This window comes from Bos taurus, chromosome 24, assembly GCF_002263795.3.
Source record: "Bos taurus isolate L1 Dominette 01449 registration number 42190680 breed Hereford chromosome 24, ARS-UCD2.0, whole genome shotgun sequence".
Taxonomy (NCBI): Eukaryota; Metazoa; Chordata; class Mammalia; order Artiodactyla; family Bovidae; genus Bos; species Bos taurus.
Genome location: NC_037351.1, coordinates 37,853,861 through 37,879,043, shown reverse-complemented (window position 1 = coordinate 37,879,043; position 25,183 = coordinate 37,853,861). Strand labels below are relative to the sequence as shown.

Sequence of the window (25,183 nt, the reverse complement as noted above, 5' to 3'; positions counted from 1 at the left end):
GACGGCAGCCCACTAGGCTCCTCTGTCCCTGGATTCACTCTACTAGAGTCCAAAGGAAGTACTCTGCCCAGAAGAACAGCAGCTTCTGGTCTTTTTTTTTTTTTTTTTAAACTTTACATAATTGTATTAGTTTTGCCAAATATCAAAATGAATCCACCACAGGTATACATGTGCTCCCCATCCTGAACCCTCCCCCTCCTCCCTCCCCATACCATCCCTCTGGGTCGTCCCAGTGCACTAGCCCCAAGCATCCAGTATCGTGCATCGAACCTGGACTGGCATCTCGTTTCATACATGATATTTTACATGTTTCAATGCCATTCTCCCAAATCTTCCCACCCTCTCCCTCTCCCACAGAGTCCATAAGACTGTTCTATACATCAGTGTCTCTTTTGCTGTCTCGTACACAGGGTTATTGTTACCCTCTTTCTAAATTCCATATATATGCGTTAGTATACTGTATTGGTGTTTTTCCTTCTGGCTTACTTCACTCTGTATAATAGGCTCCAGTTTCATCCACCTCATTAGAACTGATTCAATTGTATTCTTTTTAATGGCTGAGTAATACTCCATTGTGTATATGTACCACTGCTTTCTTATCCATTCATCTGCTGATGGACATTTAGGTTGCTTCCATGTCCTGGCTATTATAAACAGTGCTGCGATGAACATTGGGGTACATGTGTCTATTTCCCTTCTGGTTTCCTCAGTGTGAATGCCCAGCCGTGGGATTGCTGGATCATAAGGCAGCTTCTGGTCTTGAAGGAAGGGGAAGGCTTGGGATGACTGCGTTTCACTCAGCTGCATCTGTAGGAGTTATTTCTCTCCCAGGCACACCCGACCCTTGGGTTCAGGCCCTTCATGTTTCCTCAGGAATGTTTCAAGAGTCTTTCCTTTGTCCATCTTGCCATAGCTTGTAAATATTTACCATGAACTCTTAAACCAGCAAAAGGAGATGTCCTGATAGTCAAATGAGCTGATTCAAGCTTATTTGTTCTTCATCTGCTCTCAGTTTGTAGACAAGAAACTCTTAATTCTCTGATGACAGAAATACATGGGCAGGTCTTCTCTACAGCTCTGATGTCTTTGCCCTACCATTAGTTTTTCCAATTCTAATTACCATGGGAAAGCGGGGATTGTTTGCTGTAATTGTCACCATGGCATTCTAATGGGAAAGTATGTGAAAGAAGATAACAGAAATATATCCTAAAGTTGGCACCCCACTCCAGTACTTTTGCCTGGAAAATCCCACGGACGGAGGAGCCTGGTAGGCTGCAGTCCATGGGGTCGCTAAGAGTCGGACATGACTGAGTGACTTCACTTCCACTTTTCACTTTCATGCATTGGATAAGGAAATGGCAACCCACTCCAGTGTTCTTGCCTGGAGAATCCCAGGGACGGGGGAGCCTGGTGGGCTGCCATCTCTGGGGTCACACAGAGTTGGACACGACTGAGGTGACTTAGCAGCAGCAGCCTCTTTTACTTACGTTTTCCACTCACATATATGGAGTGCTTGTGTGTATATATGGCCCAACTGGTATGAGGTGAAGTGAAAGTAAAAGTGTTAGTTGCTCAGCTGTGTGAGACACCGTGGACTGGAGCCCAAACAGGCTCCTCTAGCCATGGAATTCTCCAGGCAAAAATACTGGAGTGGGCAGCCATTCCCTTCTCCAGGGGATCTTCCCAACCCAGGGGTTGAACCCAGGTCTCCTTCTTTGCAGGTGGATTCTTTACCACTGAACCACCAGGGAAGCCCCTGGTATGAGGTAGGGAGATGTACAGGTGACTGAGAAGTAAACTAACCTCAGGGAGCTTGAGCTAGTGGGGAAAACATGGGACAAAGCATTCCAGAGGAGCTGGAGAGTATGCAGCACATGCTCTGCAAGCACAGAACTAATTCTCTCTGTAAGGGGGGCCAGCAAAAGCCTCCCAGAGAAACTGAACCCTTGTGGTCTGCTGGCCTGATGACTAACATACAGTTAAGAATAAAAACAGAGCAGTAGGGGAGATATACAATTATTAGAACCCTGGAGGGAGGGGAAGTTTTTCTCCTAAATCATTTAAAAATAATTTAACATTTTTATAGTTTCTTTTCTGGGTTAACTAGCTTTCACCCTGTCTCTCCTATGTGACTGGGGGTGGGGGGGGCGGTGCTGGTCTTTGCCAAGATAGAGAGGTAATAGGGCTTTTCCATCAATGCATTAAAGCTCCTTTTAGGGAGAGTCAATGAGGCTCAGGTGGTAAAGAATCTGCCTGCAATGCAGGAGACACAGGTTCAACCCTTGGGGCAGGAAGATTCCATGGAAGAGGAAATGGCAACCCTCTCCAGTATTCTTGCCCCGGAAATCCCATGAACAGAGGAGCCTGGCGGGCTACCGTCCACAGGGTTGCAAAGAATCCAACAGGACTGAGGGACTACACTTTGACTTTTCCTGAATTCTTCTGCCAGAAAACCAACTCAGTAGCAGATGCATGGGGAAAGAGCACTATCTATTTACCAAGGGAAGAGTTAACCACTGTCCCCCTCTCCTTCATTTCCCCAGGTCCTTGCGGGAGACGGGTCTGGAACCACACCCCCGGGTGTCCATGACCCCCGCGGCTTTGCCCCATCAGCGATGAAAGGGTTATCGGGCAGCCGCAGCCATCACCACGGAGTCACCTGCGATTCAGCCTGTGACTCGCTGTCGCACCACGCGGATCGCAAGCCATACCTGCTGAGCCCGGTGGAGCACCATCCGGCCGACCACCCCTACTACACTCAGCGGACCTCCTTCCAGGCCGAGTGTGTGGGCCCCTTCAGCGACCCGCTGGCCAGCAGCACCTTCCCGCGGCGGCACTACACCTCGCAGCAGGAGCTGAAGGACGAGTGTGCCCTGGTGCCCCGCACCCTGGCCACCAAGGCCAACCGCATCCCCGCCAACCTCCTGGACCAGTTTGAGAGGCAGCTACCTCTCAGCCGGGATGGCTACCACACTTTGCAGTACAAGCGCACGGCCGTGGAGCACCGCAGCGACAGCCCCGGCCGCATCCGCCACCTGGTCCACTCGGTCCAGAAGCTCTTCACCAAATCGCACTCCCTGGAGGGACCGTCCAAGGGCAGCGTCAACGGAGGCAAGGCCAGCCCGGACGAGACGCAGACCGTGAGGTACGGCAAGCGCAGCAAAAGCAAGGAGCGGCGCCCGGAGCCCAAGCCGCGCAACAACACATCCCCTGGCTGGTGGAGTTCTGACGACAACCTCGACGGCGACATGTGTATCTACCACTCCCCCTCGGGTGTGATGACCATGGGCAGGTGCCCCGACCGCTCGGCCTCTCAGTACTTTATGGAGGCCTACAACACCATCAGCGAGCAGGCGGTGAAGGCCTCCCGGAGTAACAACGACGTCAAGTGCTCCACCTGCGCCAACCTGCCCGTCACCCTAGATGCACCACTGCTCAAGAAGAGTGCCTGGTCCTCCACGCTGACCGTGAGTCGAGCCCGAGAGGTTTACCAGAAAGCCTCGGTCAACATGGACCAGGCCATGGTGAAGTCAGAGTCGTGTCAACAAGAACGTTCCTGCCAGTACCTTCAGGTACCATTTATATGGAGGGATGGGTGCTTAGAAGTTGTACCAGCTAATTGTATGGTATTTTCCCCTGGGGCCTAGTCTTGGCTCTACTGTGAATTCTCTGTGTGAACCTGAACAAATTATTTAGCATTTTGGGGGCTGAGGGCTCCTATCAGGAAACAGGCCTGCTAGCAACCTCATCCAGTTATCTTGAGATACTGGATATAAAAGTGCTTTGAAAAGCACACCTACAAAAAGGCAAGGAGTTATTAATGTTTTGTGTTCCTCTTTTGTCTGAGGGATTGGAGGACAAGGAGGGGAGAAAAGGGGAGTGTACACAGAATTGTAAAATAAAGCCACCTTTTTTACAAAAGTCAACAATGATCTTTGGAATTCTGGAAAGAGTTTAATTAGTTCTATTCAGGGCTTTTTGTTATTATTATTTAAGATTCTGCCCCAAGCTGTTAGTTTGGAAAAATTGATCAACATCTTCACCATTGCAATTTTCACACCACAGCGAAGCTAATCACACCCCCACCTAAGTCCTCATCCCCCAGAGCACAGGGAGTTGGGGTGATGCCCTGCACCCTGAGGAGGTGGAGATGGAGCCAGTTTGGGGACCTGACAAGTACAGCTGCAGGGACTCAGGACAACAGAGAAGAGGAGGAAAAGAAGGGGAAGCATCTGCGCAATAAAATACAATTAGTGTCAGTATGTAAATCCCACACACGCAGGCCCAAGGCCGCTCCTCCCCTCTGCAGACTCCTGTTTTTCCTACTGCCCTCCAATCCACTGAAACCAGATTTCACCTGGATAAAAATATCAGGGGAAGAGTTCCTTTCTTCCCTACTGCCTCCCTTTAGATTCATCATTTTTACTGAGACACAGCGTTTCATAAGAGGGATCCTCACATTTTTCCTTTTCAAAGTGTAGGTTTTCTCTTCCTAGCCCTCCCTTCCTAGCCTTGTCTGTTTTAAAAAAGGTTTTACTGGAATATAAAATCATGACATAATCATTTCCCACTCTTAAGAATAAATGCAAGGAAAAGTCTTCCACCAAGACATTCATCTTTTTGGCTCTCTTTGGATCTCTTCTGACAAAGCTGACTCCCTTGGGAATGCTGCTACCAAGTTCTGAAAATATTCCAGACTGGCAGTCACTGGGTAGGGACAGTGCCAGACCCATCCCCAGACTTCAGAAGAGGCCACCATGGTGTGGATAGTTTTCACAAAGAACACAATATTTCCTACTGAAGATGGCATCATTTAATTTACTATAAGGTTGTCCTCAGTTGCTCAGTCGTGCCAACTCTCTGGACCCCATGGACTGGAGCCCACCAGGCTCCTCTCTCCGTGGCACTTTCCAGGCAAGAATACTGGAATGAGTTGCCATTTCCTACTCCAGGGATCTTCCCAACCCAAGGAGCAAACCCATGTTTGGCAGCATATTCTTTACCACTGCGCCACCTGGGAAGCCCTAAAAGATTGTTACACATGTTAATTAAGTGATCAAGAATCCCTAACAGAAGGTTAAAGCTAAAGGGATCATCTAACCAAACCTCTTCATTCAGAATATAAAAAGCTAGACTCAAAGAAAGGTAAAGGCCTTATAAGTCACACTGTTAATATATGGCAGAGGTAAGACCAGAACTCAAGACTCTTAGTTCATAGAAAAGACCATTGTAAATATTACAACTGAAAGCCTTAGAAATTCTTTAACCACATAAATCTCATCCACTACTGAGAATAAAATATTTTGATAAGGTATCTGTCTTGAAAAAGGATGTGTAATGAGACAGAAAACCTAGAAGAGGATACATTTTTGTCTATGAAGGTTCTGTGACTAATGGCAAAAACAAAATAAATTTAATTTTAAAAACTGAACCATAATCAGTAGTGATAAGATCAGATAAGAAATCTCAAATTAAAGCGTTTCCCTGGTGGCTTGGCAGAAAGAATTCACCTGCCAATGCAGGAGATGTGGGTTCAATCCCTGGGTCAGTAAGATCCCCTGGAGAAGGAAATGGCAACCCGTTCCAGTATTCTTGCTTGGGAAATCCCATCAACATTGGAGGCTGGTGGGCTACAGTCTGTGGGGTCGCAAAGAAGTGGACATGACTGAGCCAGCACAGCATTCTGCACAAGACTTTCAAACTGAAAAAAAATTTTTATATATCAGTGTGGGGACATAGTAAATGCAGTGTACTGTCCCCAACCAGTATGCTAAGATGAGTTCCTCTAAAGCAAAGGAAGAAGCTGGACATTCACATGGGGGAGGAGGAATGGGACACTCCTAAGAACTGGAATCCTCTCTAGCTCTCTTCTTGCTTTACAGGGAAAGGAGAATCTATGTCCTGCAGAAGCTCCTCTTAGGAAGATAGATTTAGCCAGCACCTGTCAGCTCCCATAGAATAATTTCACTTGTAAACTCATTCTTAGAAGCAAATTTGGGAACATAGAGGGGTTTGTTTCCTAGTCATATTGCTTTGTGAAAAAGTGAAAGTGCTAGTTGCTCAGTCATGTCTGACTCTTTGAGACCCCACGGACTGTAGCCCACCAGGCTCCTCTGTCCATGGGATTCTTCATACAAGAATACTGGAGTGAGTTGCCATTTCCTTCTGCAGGGGATCTTCCCAACCCAGGGATTGAACAGGATCCTCCTGCATTGCAGCCAGATTCTCTGAGCCACCAAGAAAGCCCCAATTACAAACTAATATTGAAACTGGATGTTCAGATGTGTTCAATTTCAGTGTCAGAAAGTTTAGTGGACAAAGCATTGAACTTTAAATAAGAGGGTTTATGTTTTAGTCCCTATTGGCCACTAACTAGTTGGTGATCACTAACTAGTGATACAGCTGAGAACCATCATTTCAGCTCTCCAAAGTCTCTTTCTTCTACTATAAAGTGAGGCACTTGGTTGAGAAGGCCTGGGATCTCAGTCCACATCTTCAGACACCTCAGTTACAAATGCAAAGCACTAATGAGAGCTGTTTTCAAGAGTTGTAAAGGCCTGGAGCTACCATTTATTAAATGCTTGAAGTAGATGCTTTTCCAGTGATATCTAATTCGCTCTTTGAAACTCTTATAAAGTATTTTACAGTTAAAGGAACTGCGATTTAGTAAATTAGATTAAGTCACTTGCCCAAGGACAAACAGCTAGTACATGGCAACATGGAGGGTCTAACCTGATTCATCTACCTTCAAACCTGGATTTCCCCATTAATCATCGCTGATTCCTGCCCAGACCAATATAACACAGAGGGAAGAAGCAGCATATACCCTCTGCCTGTTATGTAACAGAAATCATAGAGTATCCATTTAGTACCCAAAACACCTTTATAAAATTAGTATTAATATTACTATTTACTCCAGTTTTATGGATGACAAACCTGAGGCACAAAAGATGGAATTCTGTCTTCAGGAACTCATGGGTAGTAATTGAGACAGCTAAGACTTGAGTGCAGATCAGTCTGAGTCTATAAAGTGCTTCAGAAATAGAAACAAATGCATTTTTCTCATTTTAATATTTGTTCTATTCTGCAGCAAAGGTATGCATTCACCTGCCCTCCTCTGTTCGCACATGGTTAAGAATGCGTGTCCGTGAAATGTGACCCAGCTCAGATGAATGGCTGAAATGTTCCTAATTTGATTCCAGACTGAACACAGGTTAATATTCACCAATAATAGAATTCTAAATACTAAAAAGTTCTCTCTATATTGAATTATCACTCAGAAATTATTTAACTTCGGTCACTGCCATGATTATATAGAAAATGAGAGGTCTGTAGGTGTCTAGCCTCCGTCTGACACTGATTTAGAAAGAAAATACTGTAGCTTGAAATTATTGTAAGTTCCAGATAATATAGTCAGTTGCTTAGATGTGCTGCCTCACAAGCTGTCTGTGGTTGATTTAAAAAAGACTCCCTTTTTCCCCCCAATATTGTTATTTTTAAATGTCAAGAATCAGATGTCTGCTGTTTAGAACTATTGTACGGCTGCCAGTGACTGTCTGTATCAGAATTTGGAGCAGGGACATGGATCTGAAGACATTAAAACTGTTTAATTCTCAGTTGAGATGTGGTTGGCTTTTGTACATTTGGAATAGAGCATTTATGGCACATCTCAGGGTAAGTGCTAATCGTTAAGGAAGGGGGTCAGAGGAGTAGAGGGAGTTTTGGTTGTTGATTTGTTTTTGCTTTAAGAAAACAGAATTCTTGATTCTGTAAATGCCTCTTTATGTAAAACGTTGCATGTTGAATGACTGGCATAATAAGCTATTCAGGAGAGCAAGATTTTAGATTTCCAACTGTTAGCCTAAAAAAAAAGAAAACCTTCAAATTGTGTATTTTTGCATTCATCCAGCAGCAGAAACAGGAAAAAGGAAACAAAACGCTCTCCGGTAAAAGTAGAGAGAGAGAGACACAGGGGGAGAGAGAGAGGGAGAGAACGCACACGAGACAGACAAGAAAGCCAGCACGCTCAGAGATGAAATTTTAGGAGAACAAAATGATCGACCTTTTTAAGGCTGAGTGGGTTTCTTCAGTTTGTGTGCAAGTTTCAAGAAATGGAAGGATTGACCAGGTCTGAGTACAACTCTTTTATTACTATGTATTTGGTTAGAGTGTGTTGTTGGTTTAAGTGGTTTTTTCCTTTTGGTGGTGGTGGTGGTGAGTAGTTTTTGTTGTTATTTTATTTGTTCTCTAAACAATAGCTAGTCCAACTGAAAGGGCTAAGTACGGATGTGTGTACAGATGGTAAGAAAGCAGGTAGAGACATCAGATACCCACACATCTGTGTCTCCAGGAGGCTTCATGAAATCTTTAATTGACAGATGATCGCAGGTGCTAGGTGCCATGAGAGGATGTTGTGTGTCTGGTGGTTGAAATGTGATCTATGGTTTTCTTTGACAAGAATGGTGAATGCTTAACTGTTCCTTTGCAAAATTAAAATTTCTGGATGGTTGGGGGTTTTGTGGATTTTCTTGTGACTTTTTTTCCCTGTTGGTTAAATAAGACTCCACAAAAGATCACTGAAGAGTCATTCATAACAGACATGAACCCAGGACTATTTTTTTCAATGCAGATACAACTATTTTTCAAAATGCTGTTCAAGACTATTCAGTCTCTGCCCAGTGGGGTTTTCTGTCCCCTCTGAGGTTTTCCTTCCTCTTGTTTTAGAACAATTTAAATTTTGTGAAGTCAGTTTTTAAAACCTACTTTAGATGAAATGTGTGACTGTGCTGAGCAATTCTACTAGTGACTTTGGTTACTGCAATGTTTCCTTGCTGCCTTAAAAAAAAAATGAACTAGGTAGATGATTTTTTTTATTTTCAATTTAAATTGCCTCAATAATCCAGCAAAAAAGGGGTGGGGTGGTTCAAAATTCTTGAATGTATTTCCTATTTGGCTTGTACAGTCTTCTCCCTATTTTTCCCTGGTCTTAGTAGAGATGTCCCTGTTTCTTGATATAATAGAAAAATGAGGTTACTTCTGCCTGATCTTAACTTTTCACGTAGAATCAGTGGTGGTTCTTTCTCTGATTCTCTGTAATTCTCGATGTTGCCCACATCTCAGTATTGGGGCTGGGGGTGTGGACAGTTGACAAAACTCTGTGAGAAAGCAGAGGTTCAGAGTGAGTGGTAGGAAAAGAAAGATTGAAAAGAAATAGGAAAGCCTTCTTGAAAGTTGTTAAACTTTCCTATTCTTGGTCTGCAATTTGCATTATTCTAAAGACATTTTCAGCAGCACCAAAAGTCCTTAGTTAGCCACAGTCAAAGTTCTTCCCACACAGGCTTTCACATCCCTCAGAATCCAGTCTACTCACGGGAGGTCTAGCATTGGTTAGCAGGGTAAAAGACAACAACTAGCCTGTATCTCTTAGTGGCCAGAGGATTTATCTCCTCCTTCTCTCTTCTCCTTAGAGCACAGTTTGATCAGTTGCAAATTAAATTCAGGAGCCAGGGTAAACATTTACCATTCAGTAAAGAAAGACTCATCCATAATCTCTGGTCCATTTGAGATCATGCCTTTATACAACCTAACACAAACAATGACTTACAAATCGTAGAACACATTGGTTTTTTTGTTTTGTTTTTTGCTTGAAGTGTTATTTTGTTGTGTTGTCATTTAGTTGTGTCTGACTCTTTTGTGACCCCCAGGCTCCTCTTTCCATGGGTTTTTCCCAGGCAAGAATACTGGAGTGGGTTGCCATTTCCTTCTCCAGGGGATTTTCCCATCCTAGGGATTGAACCCAGGTCTCCTGAATTGACAGGAGGATTCTTTACCACTGAGGTACCAGGGAAGCCCCTGAGGTATTACAAGGGCCACTAAACATATATGCAGTATTGCCAGGCTGGCTTTGACTCGGTGACTAGATTAGGGTTTTTGCCACTTTGGTTTTAGGCTCAAAAAGCAACAACCTCTGTGCTGTAGATTTACTGTGCTTATTGATATGAGCTGAACCATGGAGAAATTCCAGCTTTTTTGTTCTAAACAGTTGAAATCAGAAACTTCGTGTGGTTCAAACTACAATACCTCTGAACAGTCAGATTTTTTTTTTTTCCTGTCACTTGCCAGGATAACTTCATAGAGAAATAAAACTTGGCCTTTTCAGGTCAAATCAGGTTACTATTACTGTGATGCAATAGAAGTTATATGATCTTACTATGATTATGTTACTTATTTGAAATTTTGAACCCGTAACTTTTCCTGTTGGATAAAAATAAAATGCATGTCGGACTTCACATCAAGCGTTCATTTATCTGCTTCTCAAACCATCTTTCCTCCTCCCCACCTGCAGGCTGTGTTCCTATTAACTGTTATTTGGAACACGTTAGGACATAGGAAAAATCATGTTACTCTATTTTTATAAGTGCATATTAATAAACTCTTAGACCAAAACCATGGTAAGGGAGTGCTTTAATTTTTTCAGTAAATGATTTATTCTCCTTCAACCCAGTCCAGTTTGCAGCTAAAAGGTAAAGATAAAGAGCTAATTACTATTTACTGTCCCACAAACGGTGTAAGAGGGTTCCCTTTTCTCCATACTCTCTCCGACATTTATTGTTTGTAGCTTTTTGGTGATGGCCATTCTGACCTGTGTGAGGTGATACTTCATTGTAGCATTTCTCTAATAATTATTGGTGTTGAGCATCTCCCAGCATCACCCATTGGATGGCAGCGCCCAGTCAATGGACATGAGTTTTAGCAAACTCCAGGAGAAACTGAAGGACAGGGAAGCCTGGCATGCTGCAGTCCATGGGGTCACAAAGAGTCAGACATGACTTAGGGACTGAACAACAATAAAACCTACTGTAGAGCACAGAGAACTCCACTCAGTGCTTTGTGGCGACCTCAGTGGGAAGGAAATCCAAAAAAGAGAGGATATAGGTATACACATAGCTGGCTCACTTTGCTGTACACCAGAAACTAACCCAACATTGTAAGGCAACTGTATATTTCATACTCCAATAAAAGAAAAACAGCGAATTACTTTTAAACAATTAGCAAAGGAAAAGGAGGGATCAGAGTGTAAGGAGACACTCAGCTCACTCCTTCATTGACCATGGCCAATTTCTTTTTTATACTGTTTTTTAACACTTTGATTTCTTGGAGAACACATGACCAAGGAAAGACCTCTTCTGATGCTCTGATCTTTTAAATTTAAGAATATATACAACTATATTTTTTAAATTGGGACTCTTTTTACTATTTGTTAGAATTTAGCAAAATGCCCTGCCTTGTTTCCATTTCTAAAATAAAGCGACTTCTAATTACATTCACAAAATGAGTTTTCTAGACAAGCTTTGGAGAAGGCAATGGCACCCCATTCCACTACTCTTGCCTGGAAAATCCCATGGATGGAGGAGCCTGGTAGGCTGCAGTCCATGGGGTCGCTAAGAGTCAGACATGACTGAGTGACTTCACTTTCACTTTTCACTTTCATGCATTGGAAAAGGAAATGGCAACCCACTCCAGTGTTCTTGCCTAGAGAATCCCAAGGACAGGGGAGCCTGGTGGGCTGCCGTCTGTGGGGTTGCACAGAGTCGGACACTACTGAAGCAACTTAGCAGCAGCAGCAGATAAGCATATCTTTTTTTTTTATGTACCTTAAAGTCACTCTTCTCTGTCCATTGAAGCTTATACTCTTTGTTCTCCCAGAATTTGGAAACTTCCTACAAAATTCAGGCGGGGACTATCACAGAGCCATCCAGGAAGTAGAGCTGTGTGGAGTCTAGGATTACTATATGTTGTATGCATGTGTCTAGGTCCATATAGACACATTATATCTGCATAGGCATTCCTGTAGCCATACTAATAAAGCATGCATTCATGCATATGCTTTCTTCCATCTCTGATTCATGACATAAGATCTGTTTCAAGTGTACCATTTCACAAAAGCAGAATGACTTTAAAGTGGGGAAACAAACTTTTCATGCATCCCACTAGAAAACTCCTTACCTCCCTCTTACAAGGAGTACGTTAAATCTCAGACCAGCAGTATAAACAAGTCCGAGGTGTCCTGCTTCCCTGGGATAAGGATAAACACCTTTCATACAGAGAGTCATCCAATAACAATGACAGGAAATGACTTCTGTTCCTCTCGTGTTTTTTATCCAACGTTAATTACATACTTTCAGGATTGTGTAACTCCTCCCTGATTTTACTCTCCAGGTCTCTAAAATATGAAGGTGTGTAATGAGAGACCCAGGAAGGTTTTATTTATTTATTTTTCAGAAAAATGACAGTTTTACAATAGTATTCCCAAAGCTCCTCACTGGAAGGCCTCACTGGTATTCCCTCTCATTCACAAAATCCTCCCTGGAGGGTGGGCATAGCATCTTTCCACCTCCCTATTTCTCACCTAATAATCCCCTTATGGAAGAATTATTTGCAGTTACTTAGTCCAACCCACTCCTTCTAAAAGTGGGGAAAATAAACCCTAAGGAGATGCCTTGACTAACACATATTAGTCACCTCATGAGCAGCAGGCTGAGCCTAGCAGACTCACTGCCCTGCTGCTGCCCATTAAGTCTTTCATATCTGTGTAAACCTTTAAGGCGCGTTTCAGAGGCCAGCTTATCCTTTCTTACTCCATCCATTTAAGGCAGTGAGGTCAAGGCACAAAGGGGCCAAGACCTAATCTGAAAGTTAGATTTGAAGCATGGCTGTTTCTTTAAAAGTTCACAAGTGATAAAGACAGTTGTTAACTAAATAATTACCTGCAGTCTGTAACTCTGTGGTTACACATGGCAGGGTAGGATTTTTAATGTCTAAATAAAAGAAATGGGTATTTTTGTTCCTGTTATCCCTGTCCATCTCTCCTGCATCCCGATGGTTTTATTAGGAGGAAATCCTGTACCAACAGAGGACAAAGGGAATAGCATCACACTCAGAGCCCTGGGACTGGGTTGTAAGGGCAACACACTTCTCTCTGGCATCTCCCATTGTCTTGGCGGCCAGTCCTCTTACCTCTCACCTCACCTTCCTAGAATAAAGATCGTAAGCATAGCTGAAACTGTATTTTCCAAAGTAATGCGTGTGTGTGTGTGTGTAATATGTGACGCATAGTAGAGAATATATAGGACAATGAGGCCAAGTATATTAAATCAGAGTAACTCTAGAAAATGTGAAAGAAATAATGCATAGGAGACATCAAAGGCTCCAGGTTGATCTCTTGGTCATCGCTTTTGATGGTCAAAAGTGAGCCAGTGTAAAGAAGATCTAGCTCTGAAGTTGGAAGTGCTGTGCAGAGCATTATCTAGTGGCATCCGTATAGGTAAACAGTAGCACAACGATGCCGAATTTCCCTGCATGTGCAGAGTCATATACATGTGTGGCCACTTACTCTGTCATTGAATATTTAGGCAACTGATCCTTAGGTTTGTGTGCACAAGTATCCCTTGAGGATGTCTATAAAATGAGGATTTGTGGCATCAATCCAAGAGCTTCTGATTCTGTTACTCTGGGAAGAATCCAGGGCAGAGGTCCATCTAAGAACCACCCTTCTACCCATACTCTAGAACTAGCAGACCAGATTCATCTTTGTACATACTGAAGGGGGCAGTAGAGTCTAACAAATGAAAACATGGACTTTAATGTTGCCACGACTTCCCACAGGACTCTGGGCTCCCTCTACTTAGTACCTCCATTTTTAGATCTGCAAAATGGGCATAATGATGACTTTTGTGTTTGCTGAGGTCATAGAAAAATATTTCAGATTTGTGGAAAAAGTAAAAAATACAGTGTGAAACGTTTTGAGTTTTCATATCCTCAGCTGTTAACGTCCTTTGTTGCTTCTTCACCTGCTTCATGTACCACTTTTTCTTTTCCATATTGCTTGACTGAACTTTCATTAAACCAAGGTTAGCATGAACATATCTGATTCTGTGGGAAAGAAAAGCAGTTTCCCAAAGTCGGATGACAAGTCCATCACTGGGTAGATTTAAGGCTTCCTGCCCCAAATGCCAGCTAAACACATAAAGCTTTTGTTTGCAGATGAAAAGATCGCAAAGGGTACATCTTTTGACAGCTCAGCTTCTGTCAGTCAGGTTTCCCCATGGCTCCATGTTTGCTGATAGAACACAATTTTTCTGTTGTTCTATCTCCTCAAGCTTTCATGTATGTTTAAACAAAACCTACTTTTGTTTTCAGATCTTAAGTCTGTCAAGACCCTGCTGCCTCACTACAGGCAGCTTTGGTTAGTCCACAGGGCAAGTTTACTTAACAGCAACAAAGGATGAGATAGTTGGATGATATCACCAAGTCAGTGGACATGAGTTTGAGCAAACTCTGGGAGACAGTGCAGGACAGGGAAGCCTGGCATGCTACAGTCCAGAGTTGTACATTACTTAACAACAACAGCTCTGGGGCTTGTCTAAAGGGGACTTTATCCACTCACCTCCTTTCTTGGTTCTCTGATGAGTGTTTCTACCAGAGCAGCTTCGATGAGTGTCATCTTCCACTATTGCTGGCAGATGACAACAGGTCCATCACTGTTTGGACTCATGTCCTAAATCCCTGATCACTCCTCTCCATTCTCAGAAGCCAGCTCCATCACAGGCCACCTGCTGGCCCCATTAAAGTCCCTTAAAAGATCCCAAGGACTTGTAATCCTTAGATAATTTATCTTTTTTTTCCCCTTCTCCTCCTCTCCTAACTAATACAAGTTCAGCTAGCTTTTCGGTAACTCAGGGGGTGTCAGTGCAAGTAACTGTCATTTGTTTGCAAATGAACTTGAGCTTTCTGAAAATTCTTCTCCCCATCACACTCCTCCAGGCTTCTCGGTGATTTGAGATCGTTTCCTGTGCTCCCACCTCTTGGAAGTATTTCATGGCACGCCGAGCAGACACTTTTAGTCAAAAATGCCTATAAATAGCTGATTTTCCCGCTTGCTGCCTTCTCTCTAAGGCTTTCACAAAGGAGGTGAAACAAATCCACCAGAAACAAGAACTCTCTGTGAGGGCTGCACAGTGACGTTTATGAAAAACCCGATCCGTAGGCTGACGATTGATCTGTAGGCTGACAACGGTCCTGTGGGTTGCTTCACCATATTCGACTTATCTAATCACTGCCCAGAAAAAGAAACATTTTATTTCATGCCAGCCGATCTCATGAACTGAACAATCAATCAAAAACGTCTTATACAAGCTTTCATTGTATTTTTACTTTCACACTGCGTTGTAGTTTTTTTTTTAAATCCCAAAGCCAACTGTTATTTCTTTTCCATTGGTAAATCCAGATCACCAATTCCTATGGCTATTACGGGATAGGAAATTTGAAACTACTTTGCGTTTCTCCTCCAAACTGTTATTGTTCACAGAGAGCATTTACCGTCTGGCCTGTCTTCTTAGTCCCCTGTGCTACCCCAACAACACTCTTAAATCTCCCAGGATTATGTCATGGAACCTCCTGGAAGACTGTGCCCAGCTAGGCAGGACCATAACACCAGCCTTCACCGACCTCACCGAAATGACCCTTAAACCCTTTTAGACACATGATGCTAATTATACTCCTTCCCTTCCTCCACACCTTACTGAGCAAAGGAGAATTGGGTTTAGCTGTTTTATTATATAATTTGCAATGGGAAATTGTCCCCAGACCATGCTTATAGGTGAGGAACCTGAGGCTCAGAGAGATTAACTAGCGTTCCCCAGTCTCCTCCATTGTAGAGAGGGTGGGGACACTCCTCACTTCCTTTTACTGCCCCCTCCCTGCCCCCATCAGGGTCCCTCAATCATGGAGCACAAGACAGGTGTTGGTCTTGGTGTTCTGTCTACTCAAGAAACTTTGCCACACATTGAGAGAGTGGCTGCTGCTGCTGCTGCTGCTAAGTCGCTTCAGTCGTGTCTGACACTGTGCGACCCCATACGGCAGCCCACCAGGCTCCTCCGTCCCTGGGATTCTCCAGGCAAGAACACTGGAGTGGGTTGCCATTTCCTTCTCCAATGCATGAAAGCGAAAAGTGAAAGTGAAGTTGCTCAGTCGTGTCTGACTCTTTGCGACCCCATGGACTGCAGCCCACCAGGCTCCTCCGTCCATGGGAGTTTCCAGGCAAGAGTACTGGAGTGGGGTGCCATTGCCTTCTCCGTGAGAGAGTGGCACTGACATATAAACACCACCATGTGTGAAATAGATAGCTAGTGGGAAGCTGCTGCGTAGCATGGGGAGCCTAGCTCAGTGTTCCATGATGACCTAGAGGGGTGCGATGGTGGCGGGGATGGGGAGGTGGGGCTGGAGGGAAGCTCAGGAGGGAGGGGATACATGTTTATACAGAGCTGATTCACACTGTTGTGCAATAGAAACTAACACAACGTTGTACAGCAATTATTTGTTGTTGTTTAGTCGCTAAGTCGTGCCTGACTCTTTGGCGACCCCTTGGACTATAGCCCACCAGGACCCTCTGTCCATGGGATTTCCCAGGCAAGCGTAATGGAGTGAGTTGCCATTTTCTTCTCCAAGGGATCTTCCCAACCCAGGGATCGAACCCATGTCTCCTGCATTTGCAGGAGGGTTCTTTACCACTGAGCCACCAGGGAAGCCCAAAGACCTTTTTTTTTTTTTTAAATTAAAAAAAAGAAAATTTCTGCCACAAGCCCCACTCTCTGATTTTTTCTTTCTAGGCACTGGGCCTAATGTGGTTATGGTTTAGTCTATTGCTAAGCTTTCTAGAAAGTGCATCTTGTTGGGGCTTTCCTCTTTGTGAACTGAACACAGCCAACACAAATATGAGAAAGAACTGCAAACGACAGTGAGGCCAGTGCCTCTGACATTTTTAACCACGGAGTTCTTTGTTCATATAAAACAGAAAGTATAAAACCCAGACCAGTCCCCACTCTGTATCCGTGGGTTCCACGAATGGAAAATATTAGAAAAATAATAAATTTCAGAAAGTTCCAAAATGGAAACTTGAATTTGCCAGCGACTATTTCCATAGCATTTCCATTGTATTTACATCTATTTGTGAAGCATTTACATCGTATGAGGTGTTATAAGTAATCTAGAGATGATTTAAAGTACATGAAGATGTGCATGCTGCTGCTGCTGCTAAGTCACTTCAGTCGTGTCCGACTCTGCGACTCCATAGACGGCAACCCACCAGGCTCCCCCGTCCCTGGGATTCTCTAGGCAAGAATACTGGAGTGGGTTGCCATTTCTTTCTCCAATGCATGAAAGTGAAAAGTGAAAGTGAATTTGCTCAGTCATGTCTGACTCTTAGCGACCCCATGGACTGCAGCCCACCAGGCTCCTCCATCCATGGGATTTTCCAGGCAAGAGTACTGGAGTGGGGTGCTTCCGTGCAAATACCACACCATTGTATATAAGGGACTTGAGCATCCCTGGATACCAAGAGCTGACTGTAATAGTCACACTGAAACAAGACTTTGCTGTTTTCGTTTAGTCTCTAAGTTGTGTCCGACTCTTTTGCAACCCCACGGTCTATAACCCGGCAGGTTCCTCTGTCCATGGGATTTTCCCAGGCAAGAATACTGGAGTGGGTTGCCATTTCCTTCTCTGGGGGATCTTCCTGACCCAGGGATTGAATTTGTGTCTCCTGCATTGCAGGTGGATTCTTTACCTGGAAAACAAGACTAGGAGAATTCAAACTTAAATCTCCTCTCCTCCCACCCACTGCCCTGCATCCAAGTTTCCCTCAAGGGCAGGGGGATGGGGAGCTTCCAAAGCACAGCTTGAAACCTGTTACCCATTCCTTTCCCTTTAAGCAGGCCTAAGCTAAGGACTTCCCTGGTGGCTCAGAGAGTAGAGAATCTGCCTGCAGTGCAGGAAACCTGGGTTTGATCCCTGGGTTGGGAAGATCCCCTGGAAAAGCAATGGCAACCCACTGCAGTATTCTTGTCTAGGAAATCCCATGGACAGAGGAGCCTGGTGGGCTACAGTCACTGTTTCATGCTAAGGCAGAGTTTAATGATGCAGTTGAGGGAGGGGTAGAGACACAGGAATGAGAGGGACCAGGATGGAGCAGAGGAGAGGAGTGTGTATCCACTCTTGATAGATCAGATATATCAGAAAACCCTGATAAAGTCCAAAAATGTTAGTAGTTAGGTCCCAAGCTTGGTAATGTAATTGGCAGCTCTCCCAGGCCCCGACTTTCCTTACAACAAGTGATGGTGGATGCCACGGGGTCCTGACTGGCTCACAGTATAAAGGCACTTCTTGACTTGAACAGACAAGTTCACTTTCATTCCTTTTCCTCCACTGTGACCCAGAGAGAGGGACTGACTTCTCTAAGAACAGGCAAGCCTTTCAGTCCCAGGCCAGCGCTCTGCCCAGACACAGACTGGACATTTCCTCATCTTCATCCCATGCTCAAGGCACTTCCGTGGGATAATGAATGATGGCAAGGATAATAAGCTGATGATGAAGAAGGAGGACAAACAGGGAGAAATAGAAGGACTGACATTTACTGAGAAAGTTCAGTAGGCCTATGCTTAACATATATTGTCCTTACTTCTAAAAGTTATATTAGGATAGCTATTCATACCCCCGTTTTACACAAAGTAGAGGTAATTAATTTGCCCAAGATTGTGTTGCTGATGAACGACAGAATGGAGATTTAAACCCTGGTCTGATTCCACTATCTGTTCGCCTTCCACCACTCTGTGCTGCCTCTGCTTGGTATATACCTCTGATCTTCTCCTGAAGAATTGTTTCTCGATGAGAATTTGATGACAATTTTTTAAATTGTCAAATTTAAATGTTAAATTTTTTAAATGGTTAACTGATGAAAAAACAGATTGCACCTCTATGATTAGGTATAAAAATAAATCCAGTTTGGAAAGTCGTCATGTTAGAAAGCAAGTAACACATGAGGTTCATTTGCAAAGTCAGATGTATAATGCATTTGGAATAGAATATTATTTCATGTAACTGGAAAATTATATACCAGCCGATGGAAAAAGCCATCACTCAAGGCCGTTGTGCTCTTTTTTTTTCAGTGAGAAACAATACTGTTTATCCCTTGAGACTGCCAACCTGACTGTAGTTATAGCATTGTTAAAACACTAAAAGTTTATGTCCCCATTAGGACTATCTGCCCATTTAATATCCTTTGCTTGTATTAATTCAGAGATGTTTTCTTCTATAAAAATTAATGGCACTGAAATGATGAGGAAGGAAGCTAGGAATTCCCAAACCCAATTTCTCTCTAAGGCAGTGTGACTTTCTATTTTTGTCTTTTGGGGAGACCAGAAAGTTATCTCAAAGGCGTATTTGGAGCCAAAATTCTGCTGGGACGGGAGCTCCACACATCCCAAATGGTTAAATATTTGGGACGTTCGCAAATTTTACTATTTGTTAAATTACCACAAGTCCAAAGGAAAAAATATGTCTCTTTAATGGTCAACCTTTAGAATGCTTGTTAATCATTTATATAACTGAGTTAAGTGGGCCATTTGGCAGGGGGTACATATTAATATATCTGACAAATAGTACTATTAGGGAATATCAGCAGAGTTTAAACTAAATTCCAATAGCAGATAACAAGACAGGATGGTCCAGCTTCTGAACTCCATCAGGATAAAAAGTGCCACGCTCAGTGATGAACATGGGAGTCACGGAGTCTTTAGGATCTTGCTTCTCAACTCATTTTGGACTCTTCCTCATGTACGTGTGTCTCATCACAGAGAATTCATTGTTTTAACAAGCCCTGATTTCATGCCCACTCCCTTTATTTAAGCCCAGATGAAGTTCATTTAAATTTATAGATACAGTCTTAATGTTTCAACAGCTCCCGCTTTCTCTTGGTTCAGTATTTTATCAAATATCCCCATGCATAAGAAGGAAATGTTATTCACTTCACAGGGACATGTAAGTAACTAAGAAATGAAAGAATTCACTAAAATTAAATCATGCCAATTTAATTCTCATTGATATTTGTAAACATTATATTTCTTAGATTCAACCAGCGATGATTTCACCCAGCTATCATAATCTACGGTCCCTTTTTGTAGTCTTGATTGCGAGCAGATCATGTTAAATGTTCTATATTTAAATGTTAAACAATACAAGGACAACCATTCTCAACATCTTTCATTCAACCAAGATTTATTTAGCAACTGTTTGACCCACACTGAACTCTGGGAGAGATGACTAGACTAAAGTGGGAAAGGGAAAGACAAGCATGGGACAGGAACAAACAGATGGGGCTGCTGCTGCTGCTGCTGCTGCTAAGTCGCTTCAGTCGTGTCCGACTCTGTGCGACCCCATGGACTGCAGCCTACCAGGCTTCTCCATCCATGGGATTCTCCAGGCAAGAACACTGGAGAGGGTTGCCATTTCCTTCTCCAATGCATGAAAGTGGAAAGTGAAAGTGAAGTCGCTCAGTCGTGTCTGACTCTTAGCGACCCCATGGACTGCAGCCTACCAGGCTCCTCCATCCATGGGATTTTCCGGGCAACAGTACTGGAGTGGGGTGCCATTGCCTTCTCCCACAGATGGGGCAATGACCACCAACTGGTGAGAAGAAGTAAATGGAGGCCATGATTGAGTCTCTAGTTGACTAGGTGATATGGAATTTTTTCAGAAATACTCAAGTTTCCCCAAAACAGAGGATACAGTCCAGCCTGGAGGCCAAGCCCAAGCAATTTAACTCTCTGGGCAGCATCTCAGGACAAGCAATGGTGTGAGAATGAGGAAGAGCAGGGTCAGGTGCCCCAGAAGGTGCATGGGAGGCCTCAGACCACAACCAGGCTGAGCCCAAGAACCAGGCTTCTGGCCCCAGAGATGGTGGGGCTGCCCAGGCCCCGGAGAAGAAATCTGGACAGACAGCGAGTACCACTTGGGGAGGACAGTGAGTACCACTGGGGGAAGAACATTCTCACATTCACACATCATCCTGAGCTTCAGCAGTCAGCCAGCAGGATGGGTTCACCTGGATTCTGTGGGTGGTAGCACCATTCTGCACTCCCACTGAGAGGCAGTTGGGGCCTCCCTGGGAGACCGAAAAGTCCACGGGCGTGAGAAGAGCAGAGGAGGAGCAGGTCAGAAGATAACCCCAGGGAATAATGAATGGCTTTATCACACCGAAACGCAAACACTGTATCCCCAGCTCATACACCTGAGGAGGCAGCTGTTAGACTGAAAAGATTTTTTTCCCAACAAAAGCATCAGATCCCAAGCAAGGTGAAAAAGAGCTTCTTGTTATTAAAAATGTGTAACAAGAGGCTAGCTAAACATGTCAGGGAGAGAGCAAGGAAACTTCCCTATTGGGGAAATGAGGGCAGGCGGCCCCCAGGGTTCCTTTCAAATCAAGTAGCCTTGTTCTGTGCTGCTGTTCAATATGGTAGCCACCAGCCACATGTCGCTGTTTCAGTTTACAGTAATTAAAGTTAAATAAAAGGAAAAATTCAGCTCCTCAGTCCCCGTAGCCACATTTCTAGTGCTCAGTCCTCTCGTGTGGCTGGTGTTTACCGTATTGGACAACACAGATATAAACATGCCCAGCACTGCAGAAAGCTCTGTTGGACTGCATGGTTCTACTTGTTTCTTGTCTATTTTAATACATTGAGTGCTACTAGATTTGGCTTTGCCTGGAGAAGGCAACATCCTGTTGTGATGCCCCGGTGCTCAGAGGTGTCAGAACTTGCCAGGAATTTTCTGTGTGCCGTGTGAGAGTGAGGGCTGCCTGGGGGAACACCTGTTCCTCCACCTAGTCATGATGTGACATCAAATAACCCACTTTGCTACTCACATCTTCTAGTTCTTCCATGTTCTGATGGATGGATGCCAATGAGTTGTCACACCATTCTGGGTTGTGAAAAGAATCACCTGTTTAGAAAACAGGCAGTAATCTCATGGAATAATAACCAGCATGGACTTTGTAATCTTCTGTTTTCAGGGAAATGGTGTCACCAAAAACATGCTGTCTGGCCACATTTATTTACTCACCAAACTGCAAAAGTTGTATTTTCTCACATGGTTCCCTGAAACCAAGTGTTCTTTGGCCAATGTTGAGGGCTGGAAAGAGATCTCTTCAGTCCTGCAAGCCAAAAAACGCTGTTGTTGGCAAGCCAGTTGGAAAGCTTGCTTTCCAGAAAACGCCTTTATGGAAAAACTTACAGGGCAGGGCTCCGTAATGCAGACCCTCAGAGGAACAGGGTTTCCAGGCCCAGGGGCATCCCAGGAAGATTAGATACAGCACCAGGACTGCCCAGTAGTAGAAGTGATGAGCCTGCACATCTAACTAACTGATTTGGAAGTGATCCTACCTAGAGAAGACCATGTGGTGGGCTGGAGAATGGGGTGGGGTTTGAGGAGAACTTAGATGCAGGAAGGCAGGGCACACCCATCCACCTAATTCAAGTGCTCTTAGTCTGCAACTGTGGACAGGTTGTGAAGGAATGAACTTTAGGGGGTCGTGAACTCTTGAATTTAAAACATTAAGGAGGGGGGTGTTTGTGTTCACCCTGCTCTGGAGCAAAGTCCTTAGTTTTTAGCATGTCCCCGAAAGAGAATAAGGGCCACTAACAAATTTAAATTACAAATTTAAATATACGACTGAAGCGACTTAGCAGCAGAAGCAGCATGCTTTAAATTAGGTAGATTTTTTTCTCCATATGATCTGGCAGTCGCACTCCTGGGTGCATATCCAGAGAAAAATATAATTTGAAAAGATGAATCCCTATGTTCACTGCAGCACTCTTTACAATAGCCAAGATATGGAAGCTACCTAAATATCCATTGGCAGATGAATGGGTAAAGAAGGTGTGGTACATATGTAAAATGAACTACTACTCAGCCATAAAAAAAAGAATGAAATAAGGTCATTTGCAGCTATATGGATGGACCTAGAGATTATCATACTAAGTGAAGTAAGCCAGATAGATAAAGATATGATATTGCTTATATGCAAAATCTAAAAGAAAAGGATACAAATGAACTTGTTTACCAAACAGAAATAGACCCACAGACATAGAAAACCAACTTATGGTTACCAGAAGTGGGGGAGGGATAAATTAGGAGTTTAGGATTAAAATATACACATTACAGTATATAAAATAGATAACCAACAAGGACCTACAATAATATACTAAACATCTTGTAATAACATATAATGTAAGAGAATGTTAAAAAAACAGTATATATATAACTGAATCACTTTACATCTGAAACTAACCCAACATTGTAAATCAACTATATTTCAACAAAACATTTTAAAACAGTAAGTAGCTTTCTCCTTAAAAACTTAAAACTGATGACTTTCCTTCTTCCTTATAACATCTCATTAGAAAAGTCTTTCGGGTTACAACCTTAAGAGTTCTCTGAGGAATGTGTAGTTTTTAAAGAATTATCATTGTGGGTGCCTATTACCTGCAAGAGACAGTTCTTTGTTGGAACCTGGAGAGTCTACTATAAAGTAAAGCGTGTAATAGGATTTATCATGAAGAATTTTCCTGAGTGATCAAGTAACAAAAAGTGAGGATCTGCTGTATTCAAGGGTTGAAGCTGAGAGGAGAAGGGAATTCAAAGATTTGTAAAACAGCTGCGACTTTCAGGGAGTTTATAGTCTAGTGAAACACTGGGTAGTTAGAGAAATAGAATACAAGGAGAAGTAAGAAGCTGCATAAAGATACCTGAACAAAGAATATAAAGATTTATAGGAAGAAGAACTCCAACTTGAGGCTTAGGAAAGGGTAGACGGAGGAGAAGAAAGCTTTCCCCATTTGAAATGCTATATCACTGAAGCTTTGGTACCACTTTTGTGAAAGCATACTGGCAGAGATTTCTCTTAGCTTTTTCCCATTTTTACTAATCACTCAGTAATTTAGCTCTGTATCTCCCATGCCTAAATTAGTGCCTAACAGACATCATTTAGGTGTGGAAGGATGGATAAGGGGATGGATGGGTGGATGGATGGATGAATAGGTGGGCGGGTAGATGGATGGATGGATGGATGGATGACAAGCAGAAGAAAAGGAAGGCACAGAGAGAGGAAGGGTGGAAGAGAAAACAGAGTTCATGACATCAGCAGCCACCTCAGTTCAAAGTCTTATGGGGAAAGAGTTTAAAAACGTGGACATTTCTGTGGGTCCCAAGTCTGGGCACAGCCTGGCTCAGCTGACAGGTGCACTCAAGGCCTTCCAAGGCTAAAAAAAGATACCCGCTGGGCTGGATTCTTATCTGTAGGCTCTGCAGAAGATTCTGCTTCCAGACAAATTTAGGCAGATGGAAAAGTTCAATTCCTTGCAGCTGTACAAATGAGGTCCTTGATCTGCAAGCTAAGTCATATCAAATCTTTGATCATGCTTTGAATCTCTGCCACCCATCTCTTTGACTTTCTCTTCTGCCCTCGGCCAAGAGAAAAGAAAGCTATTTTTTAAATTTTATTTTATGATGATAACATAAACATAACATAAAGCTCGTCTTTTAAGGGCCTCATGAGATAACATTGGGTCCATCCAAATTAGGGGTTTACTTGGTGGCTCAGTGGTAAAGAATGTGCCTGCCAATGCAGGAGACATGGGTTTGATCCCTGGGTCAGGAAGATCCCCTGGAGAAGGCAATGGCAACCCACTCCAGTATTCTTGCCTGGAAAATCTCACGGACAGAGGAGCTTGGCAGGCTATAGACCACGGGGTCACAAAAAGTCAGATACAACTTAGTAAACAACCACCACCACCACCAGATTAATCCAGCATAATCTAACTATTTTAAGATCACCAATTAGTAACCTACTGATATCTGCAAAGTCCTTTTTGCCATGAAACAGTGGATAAAGATCACCATAGCCAAAATTCTGCCTACCATAATAGTTAACAACAGAGTCCATATACATAGTAAATTGGTGAGGAGGGCACCTTTATTAACAACCATGCCATTTAAAGTTCATTTGTTCTTCTTCCAGGAAGAACAAATGCAACTTTGGGGGCAGAGAGCTGTGTTCAAACCCTGTGTTTTACTGCTTAAGCAACTTTGAGTGAGTTATGTAACCTCTCTCTGCCATGGTCTGCTCCTTTGTAATATGGAATTAATAACAGTCCTTATTATGTAGGGGTCTAGAGAGGATTAGATGGATGAATGTCATGCAAACGATGTAGAACAATGCTTGCAAAGGGACATTATATAATGCCTCAAATGTTATTTTTATTATGCTGATGCCTGAAAACATGGTAGTACCCAG

General features: G+C 43.4%; 1 protein-coding gene across 19 annotated transcripts in view; it reads left to right on the top strand.

The window, feature by feature from the left end:
* The window catches only part of DLGAP1 (DLG associated protein 1), a 782,615-nt gene that overhangs the window by 478,653 nt on the left and 278,779 nt on the right, over positions 1-25,183 (top strand). For 6 of the 19 annotated variants that reach the window (XM_059880829.1, XM_059880830.1, XM_059880827.1 and 3 more), the window contains exon 4: positions 2,544-3,572. In XM_059880829.1, the coding sequence (XP_059736812.1) occupies positions 2,616-3,572 (957 nt within the window). In that variant the 5' untranslated portion in view covers positions 2,544-2,615. Of the gene's footprint in view, positions 1-2,543; positions 3,573-7,422; positions 7,675-7,895; positions 8,129-25,183 lie in introns of those variants that run through there. The other 13 variants (XM_059880836.1, XM_059880835.1, XM_059880834.1 and 10 more) reach the window with 9 other exon arrangements.